The sequence below is a fragment of the Arachis duranensis genome, chromosome 10 (genome assembly GCF_000817695.3).
Source record: "Arachis duranensis cultivar V14167 chromosome 10, aradu.V14167.gnm2.J7QH, whole genome shotgun sequence".
NCBI classification, from domain to species: domain Eukaryota; kingdom Viridiplantae; phylum Streptophyta; class Magnoliopsida; order Fabales; family Fabaceae; genus Arachis; species Arachis duranensis.
Genome location: NC_029781.3, coordinates 103047741 through 103066526, shown reverse-complemented (window position 1 = coordinate 103066526; position 18786 = coordinate 103047741). Strand labels below are relative to the sequence as shown.

The 18786-nt window shown below is 31.9% G+C and overlaps 2 protein-coding genes across 5 annotated transcripts; one reads left to right on the top strand and one right to left on the bottom strand.

The window, feature by feature from the left end:
- Nucleotides 1-235: 235 nt before the first annotated feature.
- Nucleotides 236-14066, top strand: LOC107471906 (uncharacterized). 4 transcript variants are annotated; one of them, XM_052255399.1, is made up of 20 exons: nucleotides 236-271; nucleotides 3914-4063; nucleotides 4183-4264; nucleotides 5066-5141; nucleotides 5497-5579; nucleotides 5715-5791; nucleotides 6117-6173; nucleotides 6301-6413; nucleotides 7444-7523; nucleotides 7661-7747; nucleotides 8696-8776; nucleotides 9662-9823; nucleotides 9904-10020; nucleotides 10537-10609; nucleotides 10701-10819; nucleotides 11485-11565; nucleotides 11737-11865; nucleotides 12710-12799; nucleotides 13252-13305; nucleotides 13557-14066. In XM_052255399.1, the coding sequence occupies exons 2-20, from the start codon at nucleotides 4002-4004 to the stop codon at nucleotides 13776-13778; spliced, it is 1845 nt and encodes a 614-aa protein (XP_052111359.1). In that variant the 5' UTR covers nucleotides 236-271; nucleotides 3914-4001; the 3' UTR covers nucleotides 13779-14066. The 4 variants fall into 4 exon arrangements, with proteins under 4 accessions (XP_052111359.1, XP_052111358.1, XP_052111360.1 ...); XM_052255398.1 differs by lacking the exon at nucleotides 236-271 and adding an exon at nucleotides 2983-3199; XM_052255400.1 differs by lacking the exon at nucleotides 236-271 and having other exon boundaries at nucleotides 3909-4031.
- Nucleotides 14067-16026: 1960 nt separating this feature from the next.
- On the bottom strand, nucleotides 16027-18459 carry LOC107471907 (cyclic dof factor 3). The gene is made up of 2 exons (XM_016091440.3): nucleotides 18280-18459; nucleotides 16027-17152 (listed from the first exon to the last, which is right to left on the bottom strand). The coding sequence occupies exons 1-2, from the start codon at nucleotides 18415-18417 to the stop codon at nucleotides 16052-16054; spliced, it is 1239 nt and encodes a 412-aa protein (XP_015946926.1). The 5' UTR covers nucleotides 18418-18459; the 3' UTR covers nucleotides 16027-16051.
- Between the last annotated feature and the right edge of the window lie 327 nt (nucleotides 18460-18786).

Sequence of the window (18786 nt, the reverse complement as noted above, 5' to 3'; positions counted from 1 at the left end):
AAGAAATCACACAAACCCAGACAAAAAACCCTAGCACTGTAAGCCTACACCACCGCCGCAGGGAGTGGCATACTGCCGCCCTCCGTCGCACTCAAAGTTCGCCATCCGTCCGTCTATCTAGCTTCCCTCGTGCTCCAAGTCTTCAACCCCTGTTCGCTGTCACCGATCGCGGCTGCTTCCTCGAGCTCGGAAACCACGTTTCTCTGCTTCAAACACCGCGACCAACCCGCGCGCCCACCTAGCCGTCGAACTGCTCTCTTTTGTCGCCGCCGTGAGTTCCCTAAACCCGCCACTAGACAATACACTCACACAACACCAATACTTTGCTTCAAACTCTGCAACTTCTGATTTCTATTACAATAAGTAACTATTTAATTTGGTAGCGGTTTGGATATTTTCATAGGCTGAATTAAAGTTACAATAGTTATGTTCTCTTCTCTATCACATTGATATTAAGCTTTGAATTCTCTTATTTCGTTTTAATTTTACTGCACTCAACATGTTTGATGAAATGCTTTAACTATATTTCTGGTTGGTTTTATAATTTCTAGCTTTAAAAAACTTAGTAAGTTGATTGCATGTGAAATTAGAATAATTGGATCTTAGTAATTAGGAAATTTTAGCTGCACAAATAGCATCTTTGCAGAAAACATATTAGCGTGATGATTCCACTTGCATTAGTGTTCTTCTGGTAAATTTTAACTGTAATTGTGAACTTGTTAATTTGCTAATTGTTCTTGTGTTGTTGTTTTGTTGTTCTTCTGTTACTTTTAATTTTTTTTTTGTTTTTGTTGTGATTTTCTGTTCTTGAACTTGTTAAGTTGATAATTTGCTAAATTGCTGGGTTGCTGTTGTTTTAATTTGCTAAATTGCTAGGTGGTTGTGATTTAATTTGTTAAAAATTTGTTGCTGTAACTTGAATTTGTTGCTGAATTTGTTGCTTCCTAGTCACAGAATCAGAACAGAATGCTCTGTCAATGCTTGATTGATTGGCTTTGCTCACGGATTGTATTTGATGATAAATTTTAAATTGATAACTTTTAAATTTTAAATTTGCACTGCCTATGTTACTGATTCACTGTTCCTTCAGTGCCTTTTGTTGTTGTTAATCATTGTGATGAGCTTTGTTAAAATTTGCACTGCCTATATTACTGATTCTTTCAGTGCTTTTTGTTGTTAATCATTGTGATGAGCTTTGTTAAAATTTGCACTGCCTATGTTACTGATTCACAGATTCATCCCTCTCATCATCATCATCGGCATGAACTCCGAAACAAAACCCCAACTCTTTACTCTCTGGATAAAATTGTAACGAAAGCTTATTGGGACTTTTTCTTATATTTAAGGAATGAATCAGAATGATGAGGCCAAGTTGTGAATACACAAGTGTCAAAACGGACTATCATATATATTGAGTTTGTGACATTAGAAGGGTGTAATAATAACAATAATGGACTCACGTTATTTGAATATTGAGGTTTAACATTTAAACTCTCAGCTTCTCAACCCTATTTGATTCTTCATCTCAGGCAATTGAATCAAATCAACCAGGCCTTCCTCTTCTTTTTCTTTTAGTTGATTCTTAATTTTTCTAATATATGTAAGTTTTTGAATCAAGTGGATCAGATTATGTAGTTTCTTTTATTTGGGATATTTTCGGAGACGCATTAGAAGAGCTATTTTGTTATTATATTTGCTATAATAATATTCACATGTTGTGTATGCTTGTGATTGTTCTGTGTTTAGGTTTTCTTTCCAAGTTACTTGCTGTGGTTGTTCATTAAGACTTTGCATTTGTGTGTGAAAATGTTGTGATAATGTTGAATGATGTTGTATCTAGTAGAAGTTCTTGGAGTATCCTCATCTTTGGTCTTTTATAATTTATTTATTATTTTATTGTAAAATGATTTTTTTGGTTGAATTACTGGTTGGATCGGTTAGACTAATAAATCAGTAAACCAGTAATTAAAGAGGTTTGATGACCGGTCCAATTTTCAGAAATAGGCGCGGAAAAAAACGAGGGGAATTTCTTACTCTTTAAAAGTAAATGTTACCCGAGTAATATCCATATTAGTTACCACTTACCAAGGAACTTTTTGCATATCCCAACAAATTTTAATGACCATATCGGGTTAATTTTTATTTTGCTAGGCAAAATAATTTCTAAGGTTAAATATATTTTTTATCTTTTTAGTACTTGTTTAGGCGTTATTATTTTAATAAAAAAATCTTTTTTAATAAATTTTTTTTATTTTTTAGCGTGTTTGACAAATTTTTAGTAATAAAAGTTAAAGCATTAGAAAAATTTTAAAAAAAGATCTTTTTTAATAAGCTATAATTTACACCTTTTTTTAAAAAAATTTTTTCTTAAAAAAAATATTTTTCATGTAATAAATAAATAAAAAAGTATTTTTATATTGTTATATTCAAATATAATTGATAAATAAAAAGATCTTTTTGTATGAGATATCTAAACATAAAATTACTTTTACTTTTTTATAAGATTTTTTTAAAAAAATAACTAAAAAATATCTTTTTTTAAAAATTCACCCAAATAAGTCCACAATTTTAATTGAAAATTAAAATTATTTTTCAATTTTTAAAATCGTGTCATTAAGTATTTACATGTGTGAGGAGAATAAAATAATTTTTGACCTGGTTAATTGACGACTACTTTTAATATATATAAATTTTTTTTTTAAAAAATAGTTAATATAATCCATGCTTGTTTCTTAAGATATGCTCAATCTAATTTTGAATAATCTTTAAATCTTATATTGTTGACTATCAAGTATATTCTAAATATTTGAATTAAAAAATTAAGGATGAATTTGGGTTGGTCTTTTTTTCTTTTCAAAAAATTTGCTTTTTTAATTTTTTATTATAAAAAAACAGTGTTGTATTCGGATAGAAAATAAGAAATATTTTTAATTGGAAAATTACTTTATTCTTTAAAACCAACAAATTGCTTTCTTAAAATAGATAAGGTTTTGTTATGAAAAAAAAAAAGTGTGTATATATATAAATAATTACCCAAATCCTATTTTCTCTCGGACAGACCCCCTAACCCCCCACTCGGCCACTCCCAAAAAACTACCGCATCCCACACCATCTCCGCCACATCTTCACAACCCCACCGTCCATAGCTACCGCCTTCTTCTCCGGTAACCGCTTCGGGAAACTCCTTCTTCTTTTCTCGGTCAGTACAATTGCTCAGCTGTTAGCTCTTTTATTTTACTTTTTTAATATTTTTATCTTGACAGTATTATGTGATGTGATGTGATGTGATGAGTGATTCACTGGTTCTTGTTTGTTGTTCATGTCTCTAGTGCAGTTTGACCCTGTTACGTTGATATCAGCCTGATTTTAGTGGCTGTTAGAGTTTTTTTGCTTATTGTTCTTGAATGTTTGCTGCATATTTGCACTGAACAATATCTCAAGGCTTGTATTTTCTTATTCTTAGATGCAATGTTGGGAAGTTAGTGTGTGTCCTCAATTATCATGTGAGGTTCTTTTTCATAGAATGGAAATTGTGATTTTCTTGTATTTAGCATAGGCTGGTACCGTACCCTTATGTATGTAGCATAGGCTGTTAGATGGTTATCCTTTTCCCCTCTTTGTACTCAAACCAGTTTTGTTCTGTTTGGAATGAAGGACAACGGAGACAACTAGTGTCCTTGGTTTTGAATATGCACATTGAGACTGTATTTTAGTCCCCCGGTGTCTCTATCTGTCTCTGTTTCCTTGCTACCATGTGTAGCTCCATGTCTATATTTGTACTTGAGACAGTAACCAATAAGCTCAAACTGTTGGATTCTCTTTTACTGTTGTTTGTTTTTTGGTGGGTTCTTTCATCAGTTTATGCCTCCTTTTAAAGTTACTGATTAAAATATTTCCATCACTGATTTTGCAGATTTATATTTGTTTTGATCTTATTGGTAAAGAAGTGTGGCAAAGAGCTCTACTTAACCAGAAAAAGAAATAAAAGGACAGGACAAATAATGGTGTATTGTGATCACTGTGTCCAAAATGTTAGTGCGTTGAGAACTGATTATGGTTCTTTGTGAGTATTGTACACTGCAAGATTTTCATTAACTTATTTATTTAATTTAGAACTAAATTTTATTTTTATTTTATTTTTTTATAGTTGTTATTTTTGACCTGTGTGGTTATTATTATCAGATGTTGTGGCACATGTGGTAAGGTGTTGCAAGATTATCTTTTTTCTGAAGAGGCCACATTTGTGAAAAATTCATCTGGACAGGTAAGGCAAGGATTATTTTAGTGGTTTCTAGGGGGATTAATGAAATTGAATCTTAACTATACCCATTGCTTTGATGTTTATCACCCCCGGTATCTATTTTAATATTTCTTTTCCTAAAATTTGGCTGTTTATTTCTTTCTTATTCTGTTGTTTTTTTCTGCTGTATTTTACTGTTGGGCAACTGGGAGGACTAGGGGATGGAATAACTCGAAAAGTTACATTCTTTCTTTAATACTTATTGTGCTGTTATAAGGGCAATCTGAAAGTTTGCCTCTTCTTTCACTGTCATTAAATATTCAAACTATAGTATGAGATCTTTATTATAAGACATCACATTTAATTGTAACACGAGTGCCAAAGGCTTGGTATTTTTTAATGTCGAAACAAGATGGGTAGTAGAACAGATACTGTGCAGCAATTGAAATTCATAGTAGGCATTAATACCGTGTGAAAAAAAGGAATGCTATGAGAGAAATTTCCTAGTTCTTTTTTTCCCTTTGTGGTGATTTTGATGATATAGTGTGACTCAAAGTGCCGAAGGAGAAATGGGTATGGAAATGAGATTATTGTAGCACATTATGTTCTTCTCTTAATCAACAATATTTCAAATAATCATGGGTATATCTTACATTTGAACTGAAGATTTTAGGCTGTCACATGAGAAACACTCACTAAATGTGTTTCAAAATTTGAAATATAACTTGTGTTTTATTTATTTGTTTTTTTCTTTACACAATTGTTTATGTATTGATATCTTTCATTGTTCCCTCATATGGTTCTTTATTTTGTTGCTCCACATAGAGCCAATTATCTGGCCATTATGTCAGAACAATTCAAAGCGAATTCTCTGCCTCACGTCAAAGGACTATAGATAGAGGTATTTCTTTTGCTACAGATTTTTCACTATCAAATCTTGTCATTATTGTAACTTTAGTTCTTTCAGGTCCTATTACTTGTATTCACATTTTATTTAAACTTTTTTTTTCTATTTATCTTCTCTAAGTTTGTGGTGCAATCACATTTATGCTGAGACACGAAATGTAACATCTATAGTACCATCCTTCCATCAGCCACTGCTGATGATAGTGTCAGCATGTGATGAACATTTTATAGAGAACATGTCTAAAGAAGTTTGAATGTTTTTTTTTTTTCTAATGATTATGTTTAAAGATAATAAAATTAGTTACCATTTACGTCTTGTCTTCTTAAATGCATTTTTTTCTTGATTGTAGCTTTTGAGGAGATCAAATACTTAAGTTATGGCCTTGGAGTGAACGATGATAACATGACCGTGCAAGCTGTGGCCTTTTATAGAGTATGTAGCTTTTTTTAACTTAATTGATATTAGACTTAATTTCTATCATTCCTCATCCATTCGAAATTTTCTTTCTGTTTAATTTTCTTTGGTCGAAAATTTTTATTATTGAATCCTTGTGTATGCCTAGTGAAGATAGCACTTGAGCGGAATTTTACCCGGGGACGTAAATCAGAGCAAGTGCAGGCTGCTTGTCTTTATATTGCATTCCGGTAAGTTATCTCTCGTATGCTATTGCTTTAAGCTAAGTAGCATGCTAATATCTCTAATGATATTTATTGCCCCAAAAAAAAAAAAAACACTATGTTATTATCCCTACTATTCGCTCATCCAAGCATGTGGTTTTAGTCAAATCATAGGTTCATGACTTACACATGCCTATAGTACTTTGTGACTATGGTTCTGGTGCAACATGATTTTAGTTTAGTGCCATTCTTTTTTGTGTTCCCTTATCATGGTGTTAATGAGTCTAATCTTATCATATCCACATTCTTGTAATATTTTAAATTTATGCTGAAACTATGTTTCTTCTTTCAGGGAAAATAATAAGCCATACCTTCTCATTGATTTTTCAAATTATTTAAGGATAAATGTGTGAGTATATCTCTTTTTCCCATTGGATGTGTCTGGCATTGCCTTTATATTTTTACCCTTACTTTTTTATTCTTGATTTATCTTAATGTGTCTCTGAATATTGTTGTTGTTAATGACTGTGATGCAGTTATGTTCTAGGTGCAGTTTTTTTACAGCTGTGTAAAGTATTAAGGCTCGAAGAGCACCCAATTGTTCAGAAGCCTGTTGATCCCAGTCTTTTTATTTATAAATACACAAATAGTAAGTATCACTTTAGATCAATGAAATGTAGAGTGCATAGTATTATCTCATTAAATTTCACGATGTAGGTTATCTGAAGCAGATTAATATTGCAAATTTTTCGCAATTGAGGACGGGAGTGTTTTTTTTTTTTTTTTACCTGTAACTTAAGAAAGAGGATAGACATCCTTAATACTTGCCAGTGCTGCAACATTGTTGTATGCCAAAGAATTCATCTTTAAAGATTGTTCAGTATTGACATTCAAACTAAAAGGGACAGGAGCAGTGTGGAAGGACTAAACAACTAAGTCTTGTCTCATTTGGTAGGGTTGGCTACATGGATAAGATGATATCAGTGTCTTTTTGTAAATCATTTCTATAGTTTGAATTTGAAATTCTTTTTTAATAGTTTTGCTGATAGTCCTTTATCAACCTTTAGTTATTGGGCTATCCTCTATCATTTTTTCATTCATGGGCTTCTATAATCTTTCTCCATCCATGCCGAAACTGTTTTTAAGGAGAGATTTTCCAACTTTTATAGGATAGTTGTTACCCTAATTTTATCATCTCTAATTCATTCATTTCTAATCCTTTCAATTTGGGGGATCCATTCATCCAATATGGTATTCTCATCCTTACTGTATTGACACTACTTCTTTGTTGGCTTTCTACTGCATAATATATAGTACCATAAATGGGTGGTAAAATCTTGTTCCTTTTCATCTTTTATAATTATTCTTCTTAGACTATTCTATGGCCAGTGTTTTGGCCAATATAAACTTTTATTTTTTACTGAATGACATAATTGTCAATCTATTTTAGTGTTGTATAAGAAATAAAAATCAAAGGGAAAGTTATTTATTAACCCTTTTTCTAATAAACCACTTTTATTACTGTGAATTGTATACACTGGTAGAAGTGTGTATGTACAGACTGTAGAGTAGATGAGAATATCTCAAAGATGTATTGGATTTGGTTTAAAATACTCTTTTAATTTCTGTCCTAATTATTTTTGGAACAAGTAAACGTAACTATATTGAGTTGCATGCAGATTTGTTAAAGGAAAGGAACTTGGTTGTCTCTGAAACTGCGCTGAGTATTATTGCTAGCATGAAACGTGACTGGATGCAGGTAACTTGATGGTGAACTGGCCTTTTCCTGATTTTATTTATTTATTTATTTATTTTCGAGGTATTCATATCTGTTCCTTTGGCGCTGAAATCTTTCTTCTTCTGCTGGTGGTAATATTGCTAATGTTTGAAAAACAGACAGGGAGAAAGCCAAGCGGATTATGTGGTGCAGCATTATATATGTCTGCTCTTGCAAATGGTTTTAAGTGCTCTAAGTCAGACATTGTAAGTTTTCATTTTCTACCTTGTGATTGATTTTTAATTTTATGTCACGGAAAGGGTCTTTCAATTTTGTTTTCATTTTATTTTCCTTGAGGCTTTCTTGGTTGTTCTTTCTTCCCAATTTCCTCTACTCTTTATTTGAAGAGGATTTCTTTTCCTCAGAAGTCAGGTCACACTGTTCTTGTACTTCTCTGATTCTCTCTCTTTCCTCCAATAATATTTCTGCTTTTATTCAAGATCTTGTACTGTAGCAGTGCGGAGTTTTTTTTTTGGGCATTTATAATGTGTAGGGTGGCTAAACGACTTTATGCTTGACTTTTGAAGTTGCTTATTTATTTGATCACTTATTTATCTTAGTTAAAATTGTTTTTTAAGCTTTGATGTTTTAGTTGCTGTTTAGTTGTACCTTCTTTCTCTTCTCTCTGTATGTGTGTTTTATTAAATTTTATAATGTTTCATCCACAATGAAGTTGTGGAATATTGTTGGCTAATGGTTCCTGTTAGAGCACTACTTTCATTTGCATTAGACTTTTATGTTTCAATGAGTTACTTTGGATTGGTTGACTTTTTCTTAATTTCTTTGGAAATAGCATTTTTTTTTCCTTTCCGTTAAGTGATTAATGTGCCTTTTATTTTTATTCATTTTTCCAAAAAAAAACTTGAATGCTGGATGGCTTCATGTATACAAACCAGTGGTGCTATGATTCAGATTCGTAATTTTGTTCCTTGGATTTTTATTATCACTTAAGCATTTTTATTTTTTATAACATTATCACTTTAGTTTAGCAAAAACAAATGGCTAGATTCTTATGCTTAGACTAGTTATACACTTGCCTATGGATTTTTCTTCCTCATTTTCGATGACAGTTCTAAATTTCAGTGGTTCTTACTTGAGCTTTACTAATTCTCTACTGATGTAATTTTTTGTTTGATTTGCTATTTTGAACATAGCTAAGAATCGTCCATATATGTGAAGCAACTTTGACTAAGCGGTTGGTAGAGTTTGAGAATACAGAGTCTGCTAGCTTGACAGTATGTTTCTTATTCCCTGTTATTCTCTGAGCTAGGATCCAATGACATCGGTGTAGGCTTAAATGGATGTTACACTGTTGAATAACCTTTTATTGAAGTAATTTTTTACAAAACTTACTATTGGATAAGAAAATTATACATATGATCATGTCTATAAAATTTCACATCTGTCTAAAATCATATAATATATATTCTTTATAGATCAAAATTGCTGGTAATATAAAAGTTTAAAACATACATGAATATATGTTGTTAGATTTAGTCTTATTTCTGTTCAATTTATAAAAATTTAGGATAAATGATTTTCGATATGGTGATTTTAACAAATGGTTGGGTCTAATTTTTATAGAAATAAAACACATTTATATGCAAAAAGACGTTTTGCTATTTCTAAGACTTAAATGCAAGATCTCTTAGTTCGTGTGTAAGGTATTTATCATCTTGATTAATTTCACATTTGTTATTAGAATTTAGTTTTGATGCATTGACAGTGTAAAGAGTTTTACATGTCCATCCAATCTAATTCATACATTTAAATGACTTTTGAAGTAGTGAGTTTGAAAATTAGTTATTTTTGCTGATGTAGCAATACATGATTGGTTGTAAATCTCTTTTACAGTGACGGTGCATGAAAATTAAGTGCTTGTTATTATTACACAAATTTAGTAAATAAAAAGTTGGATTTAATAGGCATGTTCCTATTTATCCATCTTTTCTATATATAAGTTTTGTTCAAATAATTGTACCTTGAAATAAATCTAAGACTAATGTTAATTTATATAGTGTCATTTAGGTCGTGATCTGTAATATTTATTTCATTTCATTTTTCTGGCAACTTCTATTTTGAATTAAATATAAATTTTCATTAATCTGTCGAATTTACAGATTGAGGAGTTGCATACAATGGCAAAAGAGCATGAAAAGCAGCCAATTAAGGTACCAAATGGTGAATTGAACAAATGTACTTCCGAAGATCTACTATGTGAGCACAAGGGTACTGCTGTGCCTTATTTTGCACTTGGACTGTGTGAAACATGTTACAAGGATGTGAGTCAACTCTACCTTATATGGGAATTTGCCTTTTATTAACCTTTGCTGATGGTTGCCTGTTCCACTTATTTTGGCAGTTTGATAAACTCTCTGGTGGACTTGATGGTGGCTTGGATCCTCCTGCTTTCCAGCGTGCTGAGAGGGAGAGAAGGGCAAAATCAGATTCTGAGGAAAGTGCCAATAGAACAGATGATGTGAGTACACCTTAAGTATCTCTTGTGGTAGTATACATTTCATTTTTAATTTTATAGTACCAAAATTTTCATATACATGCTGGTACCAAATTTCAAAGCTCAGCACACACCTGCCTTTCAAGAAGTGATAAGATCCACAGGTATTCTAGTTGTCACTGAATATTCCATCCAGAGTAGGTATTCTAGTTGTAACTGAATATTCCAGTTGAAAAGGTGCCAACAGATTACACGGGTTTCCTGACTTCTGAGCCACTTGAAGCACCATACAGTTTTCAATTTATCTGCTTCAAATTTATTTACGAGAAAATGTCTTCATAGAATCTGATCAAGGAGCAGCTTTTGCTAGTATTCCTTATTCTTTTGTTAAAAAAAAAGTGTCCTGTCTCAAGGCATATATATATAAGTATAAAATCTTCTCAAAAGCATGATTACTAAATGCAATTTTCAAAGGGCAATCAGCTAGTACAACCTACAAATCCAATTTATTGTTTTTTAATATATATTTCTTTTTATTAGATGGTGAAAGCATCAAATGGTGAACATGGAAGCCAAAAAGAGGGATTACATGCCTCAGAGCCAAAAAGTGTTGGTGGGTGCTTGTTTCTTTTTACCTCTTTCTAGGCTACTGTAATTCTTTGCTTGATATTATTTAAATGCTTATTTTCTTGGGATATTTTCAGGAGATAACTATGAGCACACAGCCACTCAAGATGGCAACCTTGATGAATCACATGAAGATGATACGAAGACTAAAACTCATGATGAATCAGAAAGTTTATCTGATATTGATGATCTAGAGGTGACTAATAAACCAGTTTTATTTGTTGCCTATTGCTTAGCACTAAGGCTGCGTTTGGAAGAGACACTGTGATTGAGAGACTGAGACTAGGAGACAGAGACTAAATTAAGTCTATGTATTGTGTTTAGTGTGAAGTGTACAGGACTGAGTTATATCTCAATATTTTGTTAGAAAAGAGAATGTGGGGTTAGATTTGGAATTTAAAAAGTTGAATGAGGGTAATTTTCAAAATAGATGTTGTTAAAGTTTCAGTCTCCGTCCCCATTAATTTCAATTCCCTCTGTCCCCACCTTCTTGAGATATTGAAGGGACTGAAACTGTGTCCTGAGACTTAAATTAGTTCTAGTCTCTGGTTAACAAACACAATACTAAGTCCCAGTCTTTGTCCCAGTCCCTGCTTCCAAACGCTAATGGTTTTGTGCAATTAGCAACATGCTACTCTGCTTTTACAGCTGTGATTGATTTTTTTTCTTTTTTATTTTAAAAAGGATGTTCAATTTTTTCCCATTATGCAAACAATTGCTGAAGTCATGATGCTTGAATATTCAGCCTATACTAAACATAAAACATAAATATTTTCAAGAAAGTGTGTGATATGTAGTATTTTGATGTTGCTTTTTAATGTTCTGATAATTACTTCTTCTAAAATATTGTGTGCTGCCTAGGTTGATAGCTACCTTCACAATGAGGAGGAAAAACATTACAAGAAGATTATATGGGAAAATATGAATCGAGAATATCTTGAGGTACTGAAATTTCAATGCAATTTGATCTTCTGTTTTAATCGCTCGATATAATTCTCTGATATTTCTTCCACATTCTGTCATGATAATACTCTGAAGTGGATGCCTTTTGGCTATAGTTGTCCTTGGGTTCCTTTTATTTTATCAAATTATAAACTCTTCTTTTATATATAGGAACAAGCAGCTAAGGAAGCAGCTGCTGCTGCTGCTAAGAAATTTGCCGAGGCAAATTGTTCCGAAGAGGAGCTAGCAGCAAGAGAATTTGCGAAATCGGCTGCTGATGCTGTGGCAAAGTCCAGAAAGGTAAGATTTGAGAAAAAAAAATTAATCAATTTTGCTTTATGGACACCATAAAAGGCCACCGATCAGCAACTAATATTGGACTATATATAGGAATATGGAATGATCACATTTTCACATCTCTAATCAAACTTCATAAACAATATAATCAAATTTCATAAATAATAGAATCTAGCTTGATTCCCACTTATAAGCAAACTTGATTTACATTTATAATAAAAATACGAATAAAAGTATCGAAATACAATGGTGGCTGATTTTTTATGTTAATCAAAAGTTTGTTTATTTTGTTACGAAAAGTTTGATTATTTTCCCTGGAAAAGTTTAAATATTTTGGTAATTGATTTTGCTGAAAAAATATGTGGAACAAGTATTAATATACACAAATATATAATGATTGGTTTCTAATATTGATATAACATTTTGTTTTCCTATTGAGGTTCTGTGTTGTGCACTTGTGTGTGTATTGACAAGGATGCAAGTGTTAGACAAAGTTTGATTTTAATCTTGTGCTCCACTTGCATATTAAGATTTTATATACTAATTAATACAAGATTGTCGGGTCTGGTATTAATAGAACCAGAAAAAATACGCCCAAACTCACAGGAAAAACAGAAAATTTTACTCACTTGAGCTAATAGATCCGAGATATTGAATCTTGTGTTGGCTTCAATTTTCAATGCTAGGCTAGAAATTTTGATTTCTTTCCAAATTTACATTCCAAGAACTCAATTAGTCTTCTACTTATTTGAAAACCATACGCTTCCAAAACTTGTTGCCACAACTCTAGCTTCCAAGTTCCAACTTAGCCCTTCTCTCACTTTATCTACTTTTATGCACATTCCAGGAAATGAGACAAAAACGAGCTCAAGAGGCCAAAAATTCTGGTCCTGCTCAATCTGCTATAGAGGCCACCCGGCAGATGTTGAGAACAAAGGTAAAATCATTGAAACATATGCATATATATTTTGTTTATGCCCTAAAGTTTTTGTTTAGACATATCTATATTGTCGACCCAAATGATTGTATTTTGCCTTCGTTCATTAGTATTTCTAATGTTAAATTTCTTTATTATAGCATACCCAATAAAAACAAAAAGAAAAGAAAAGAAAATGGAACTCTTAGGTTATTTTGAATAAGTTCCCGTATACATAGCATTGTTATACCCCTTTTGGAATAAGTGCATGGAATATAGATAAATAGTGATGGAATATCAATTCATAAGAGCTGTAAAGAAAAATTAGGAAGCTAATTAATTTCTGAGAATATCCTAATATGTTTCCTTATTCACACTATTGTAGGTCCTTGATCAATTGAATTTACAGTATATTCTTGAAATTAACTATTTGGATGCTGTAATGATTTTTGTTTACACTGTTTCATCTGCAGAGGCTCAGCTCCAAAGTCAATTATGATCGCTTAGAAAAGCTATTTGGTGATCCTGTAATTCTCTTCCTGAACTGTTCTTGGTTTTTGATACGCAGACTCTAGTCTTCATATAACCGAGCATTTTGGTGCCATGATCCGTTTAGTATACATTACCCAAATTAAAATTGTGTTTTGAACGGTGAAAAAAAAAATGGTGTTCAACGCACATTACTCTATGATTTGAGTTTTAAGTAAAATTTCTTTTTTTTTTTTCATCCGTTATTGGTGTTCGGTACTCACTTTTCTTTAACTCTTATGATCAACAGGTATCTACAGAAAATCCCAAGAAAGTACGATTTGATCCATCTTTGGACAACGATGAAAATAAAGAATCCAAATTAGAGGGAAAACTAAAGGATGATGATGCAGTAGGAATAGAAGATGAAGTTGAGGATGGTGACATGACTGGAGAATATGAAGATAATATGTATCAGGAAAATGGAGATGAGGCATATGAGGATGAATATTATGACGATGGTGATTATTGAAGAGCTTACAGCTTGTATTCATAGTTATTTTCAGTTGTCTATAGTAATTCTTTTTAGGAAAATAAAAATACTATTTTTTCTCACTTTATAACTATCAAGTATAAACATCACGGTTCCACTTCCACCACCTTCATTTTTCTTCTTAGTTAAGCTTGACCTTCACTTAGGTTAAAGATGAGCCAAGCTAGCTCGTGAGCTAACTCGAGTTCAACTTATTAATAACTCGGTAAGTTGAGTTCGTAAATTTGTGAGCCGAGCTTCAACCACAATTTGAGTTCAAATATTAAATTTGTCAAGCTTGAGTTCAATTCGAGTAAGTTTAACTCATTGGCTCATAAGTTAAGTTGATTATATTATTAGAATTACTTATATTAATGCGTATATTACTTATCATCATCAAAGATAAACTGGTGTTACTAAATCAAAGTTATATATTACATATTTTAATATTTTTTGATAAATTATATTTAGATATATATCATGAGAAATATTAGAAGATCATTAGAACTTAGAGTTAATATTCAATTTAGTTTTTGAACTTGCACGTGAACTTCATTAGAACTTAGAGTTAATATTTAATTTAGTCTCTGAACTTGCATTTTAGGAACAATTTTCGGCACAAAAAACGTTAATGAAGCGCTGACATAACCAACCCAATGCCATATTGGAACTTGTAAAACGCCATTTTGGTTTTGGCGCTCAAATCGTCTAAAAATGACGTCAAATCACTTGTTTTAGGAGGAAAAGTTTCAATAAATACGGAAAAGTTTCAATAAATACCACTTATAGTGTTTTTTAGGCTATTTGAGTGTCAAAATAAAAACGACAATGTTTTACAGAATCTAATGTAGCATCTGGTTGTCCTTAGCGTTTATGCGTCGAAAATTATGTTAGGGACATGTGTTACATTCAAAAAAATTGCAGATTAAATAGAGGCAATTGAAATTTTAAGGACTAAATTGAGATTGGCGTGCAAGTTGAGAGACTAAATTAAATATTATCTCAACAATTCATTATTTTTGCTTATCATATTACTTTAAAAAAGAATCTGTGGGGCTTTTAATAATAGGTTAAAACTAAAGAATGCCTTTAATCAAATAAATCGATTTTTTTAATAGTGCTTTTTACACAAAATGAGTCATGAAAGCTGACATTCCACACGCAAATATCTTCACTTCTTAAGTAAAGGAGTCTTTTTCATCGTAAAAAGAAAGCCCCCCAAACATGGCTTTAACAAAGATACACTTTTGGATTTTGGTTAAGTCAAAAGGATTTATCGCACGAATTAAGAAAACATGTTAAAAATAGATAAAGAAAAAGGCAAAAAGCACATGCAATAAAAAAAAAAAAAACTGCACTTTAATGTGGAAAAAAGAAAAAGAAAAAAGAACTGCACTTTAACTCAATATCAATTATCAATGATGAAGTAAAGACACTTTTATGCTTAATTGTGACAATTGCAACCAATTATGTTCACCGTGCAAGGTAAAGTTGTTTAACTATGCTTGAGATGATATGGAAGTGGATGTAAAAGATCAAATATAAAAAAATATAAATAATAAGACAAGAATATTAGAAGAAATTCTTTTTTTATTTATGAATTCTCAAATACAATGAAGAGCATCTCTTCATAATTTTTCTTGAAAATCATAATAATGAACGTTGTATTAATTAGTTTTTTTTTTCTTAAAATGTGTATTTTTTATTCATAGGCTACATCAAAGATACAATGGTAAAATTTGGTATATTTATATAATATTTAAAGGATATTTTCATCGTTATAAAAAATTATATAGTGCTGAGTAATTTTGCATGATATAGGCTTAAATACAATAATAATCACTAAACTTTCAATTTACACTACCTTAAATGATTAGTGATGCAGGATCACTGTTTTATTGTGGCAACTTCAAGAATCATTTTCAGGACATAATTAAAAAATTAAAGAAGATTCTTCATATATATGCTAGCCGCAAAACACTTTTTCTCCATGAGAACCAAAATCCAAGAATATGCCAAGTTTGTTATGTGAGGTTCCGTACTATTAGTGTCTCAAAGCCACAACAAACTCGAAAATATTCCGAGATGTTTGGTAATACTGAGATAGAGACAAAAGACAAGACAGAGTGAACTCACTTATATCTTGTCTTTTGTCTCTATCTCAGTATCTTATTCTGTTTCTCATGGCGTGAATTTGCTAGTGCTTGTCTTTTGTCTTTGTCTCAGTGTCTTGTTTTATTCTGTTTCGAACGCAGCTGAATGAAAGCTGGAACTCATTGTGTGCTCTCTTGAAATGCATGAACACGAGAAACTGCTGCAGGGTTAGCTTCCAAGATTTGAGACACACCTAATACACGCTCTTTGCCTTGTCCTTTTTGTTCGACCTTTTTCGAAACACCATTTTCTGATTCATACAAGTGCTTTCTTGAAGCCTCATTTGGGCCATCAATTCTAAGTGTCTTTGGAACCAAAACACATATCTCCGATTTCTCGTCGTCAATGAAGACATTACTATCTCTGGTGTGTTTTCCGAGCGTCGGAGAGCCATTGCCGGAGCAGCAACTGTTACTTGTAGTAGAGGAAGAGGGTGAAAGACAACCGTTGGATCCTATTGAAACTGCGGCGGTTTGTGAAGGCCACACTTGTGTTCTGTTCCAGAAACTTCCAGGAACAAATTGCAACGGAATATTCGGTGGCGAAATGGTTGGAACTCCCCTCATCGTTGCCGGAAAAGTCAAAGGCACCGGAGAACCACCATTATTCCAACCCGGATTCCAAGAAAATTGAGGAATAGAGTAACACTTTTGTTCTAACGATTCATTTTGAAAATAAGAATTCGCTGAGCTTGCTGCATCAACATTTGGCTTCTGATCTCGAAGACTAAGCATTGACTCCATGGATTCACAGAGAGGAACATCTGGACCAAATTTCAATACAGAACCATTGTTACCAGATGAATCTTCTCTTGGTTCTAACCTTGCGGCCGGAGTTCCCTCCGATACTATTATGTGTCTGAATTGAGAGGCCAGATGCTTATTCTTCCGCCTTCCGGCTCCGACCGGAACATTCCTCATCGTGCCACCAGCAGTCCAATATCTTTGACAGTTCTTGCAGAAGTGCCGCGGTTGATTGACATTGTAGTTGTTGAAATAACAAAACTTTGTCTCCAAGCTGTTGCAGCGTGGACACTGAAGAATCTTTTCTGGCTTCTTGAAACTTCTTTCTTGATCTGTGTTACTACTCTCCTCATTTCCTTCCTCAGTGTTCTTGGATTCTTGTTTGCTGTAGCTTGATCCGCAAGTATTCTTTTCTTGCTCAGAGTTTTGAGCAGATTGAGTTTCTACTTCTGTCTTCTTCAGGTTGCTGCAAGAATTCTAAGATTTTAAAAAATTAATCAGCAATGAATTAGTCAGAGAAAATTTCTAATCATAATTTTACTCTAGGAGCCGTTTCTTTTTATACCTGTTACTCTGGAGTTTCGGTACATTCAGATGCCATGAGCTATGAAGGTACCGAAACTCCAGAACGAAAGATAAAAAGAAACGGAGAGAGTAACAACATAACATTACTCTTGTTTGAAATTCAATCTCTTTACACAATGCAGCAATTTCCTAAGTCCTGTATCTTAATATTTTACGACAATATTAGGTTTACATAAAAAATTAATCACTAAATCGGTCATTCGTATAAAATGTATATTGAAATATAAAATATATATTAAAAATAAGTTATTCTATACATTTATATACCTAGTAGCTGATTTAATAACTAATTTTTGTGTGCACATAGTAAATTTTTAAGAAGTTACTCAAATAAAAATGTCAAAAACATCTTTTTATAAAGATATTTTGTATAAAAGTGTCATTTATTTAGTTGATCACATTTTAAATAAAAACAACACTTTTATAACATATCAAAATCTAACCTTACAATTCATCATTTAAGAGTAAACAAAATTTTTTTACATAAAGACAATTATAAAATCTTCATTGGAGTATCCACCAAATTTTTAATCTTATAAGATAAATATGTCTTGCCTTCCATTAATATGAGGATTCCAATTAATCAACATAGTTTAATAATGAAGCATGAACATGAAGGGTTATACAATGAAATTCAAGTAGGTGAAGCATTTTTTTCAAACATAAAGAAGCAATTCATTGGAAAAGAATCAATACCAGCCTAACAAAAGAGATAATAACTAAGATTGCTTTTGGATTTTGTTTCTAAAACAGAGAAAAAAATAGAAAGATAGAGATAGATATGTTCTTTCTACTTTTAGGAAACAAAGAAAGAAAATACTAGAATTTTTTTGTATCTTTTACATAACTAAAAGAATTTATATATTTATGTGTCAAATGTCAAAGACAAAATCAGTATCCAAACTAATCCTAAGTTGTTTTAAGATTAACCAGCAAAGAAAAAACAAAAGAAAGAAAGAAAGAAAATCTTACTACAAGAAAAGAAAACAAAGATGAGAAGAACTTAAGAAAGTATCTACCATGGCTGCAAAGTTTGCCTGAATTTGACAACCCATTTGAGAGCTGGCTGGAATCTGAAATTCCGGCAAAGGAATCTTCATGCCAAAGAGCATGATACCCGGATCCTTATTATCAGACATGTTCCCAGCACCACTCATTAATCTTTTGTAGTTGTGTTTGATGTTACTACTATGATGATGTTTTTGTGATGCAAACTTGCAAAGTGTGAAGTTCTTCACCACTCACCAACTTCTATATATATATATATAATTATATAAGGAAACAAATGAGATTGAGATTCAGACTTAAAGAAAAAAAGAGAAAAAAAGAAGAGGCTTTTGTGTCAACAGAAACTTTTTATTCAAAAAGAGGAGGGTGAAAGTTTCACAAAACAAAACACTCTGAAGAAAAGGTCACCCTGCAAAAAGCACAAAGANACGATTAATTAACATAAATTTTGTTAAAAAATATATATTTTTAAATAATTATATCAAGTATATATTAAACAATAATTAGTAATTTAATTA

What these genes read in the sequence shown, in the direction of transcription:
- LOC107471907 (XM_016091440.3), bottom strand. Translation starts at nt 18,417, where the DNA reads ATGAGTGGTGCTGGGAACATGTCTGATAATAAGGATCCGGGTATCATG. An exon ending in AGGCAAACTTTGCAGCCATG is followed by an intron (nt 17,153 to 18,279) that starts GTAGATACTTTC and finishes TTAAAATCTTAG; the next exon opens with AATTCTTGCAGCAACCTGAA.
- LOC107471906 (XM_052255399.1), top strand. Translation starts at nt 4,002, where the DNA reads ATGGTGTATTGTGATCACTGTGTCCAAAATGTTAGTGCGTTGAGAACT. An exon ending in AGTGCTCTAAGTCAGACATT is followed by an intron (nt 7,748 to 8,695) that starts GTAAGTTTTCAT and finishes TTTTGAACATAG; the next exon opens with CTAAGAATCGTCCATATATG. An exon ending in GTGCCAATAGAACAGATGAT is followed by an intron (nt 10,021 to 10,536) that starts GTGAGTACACCT and finishes TCTTTTTATTAG; the next exon opens with ATGGTGAAAGCATCAAATGG.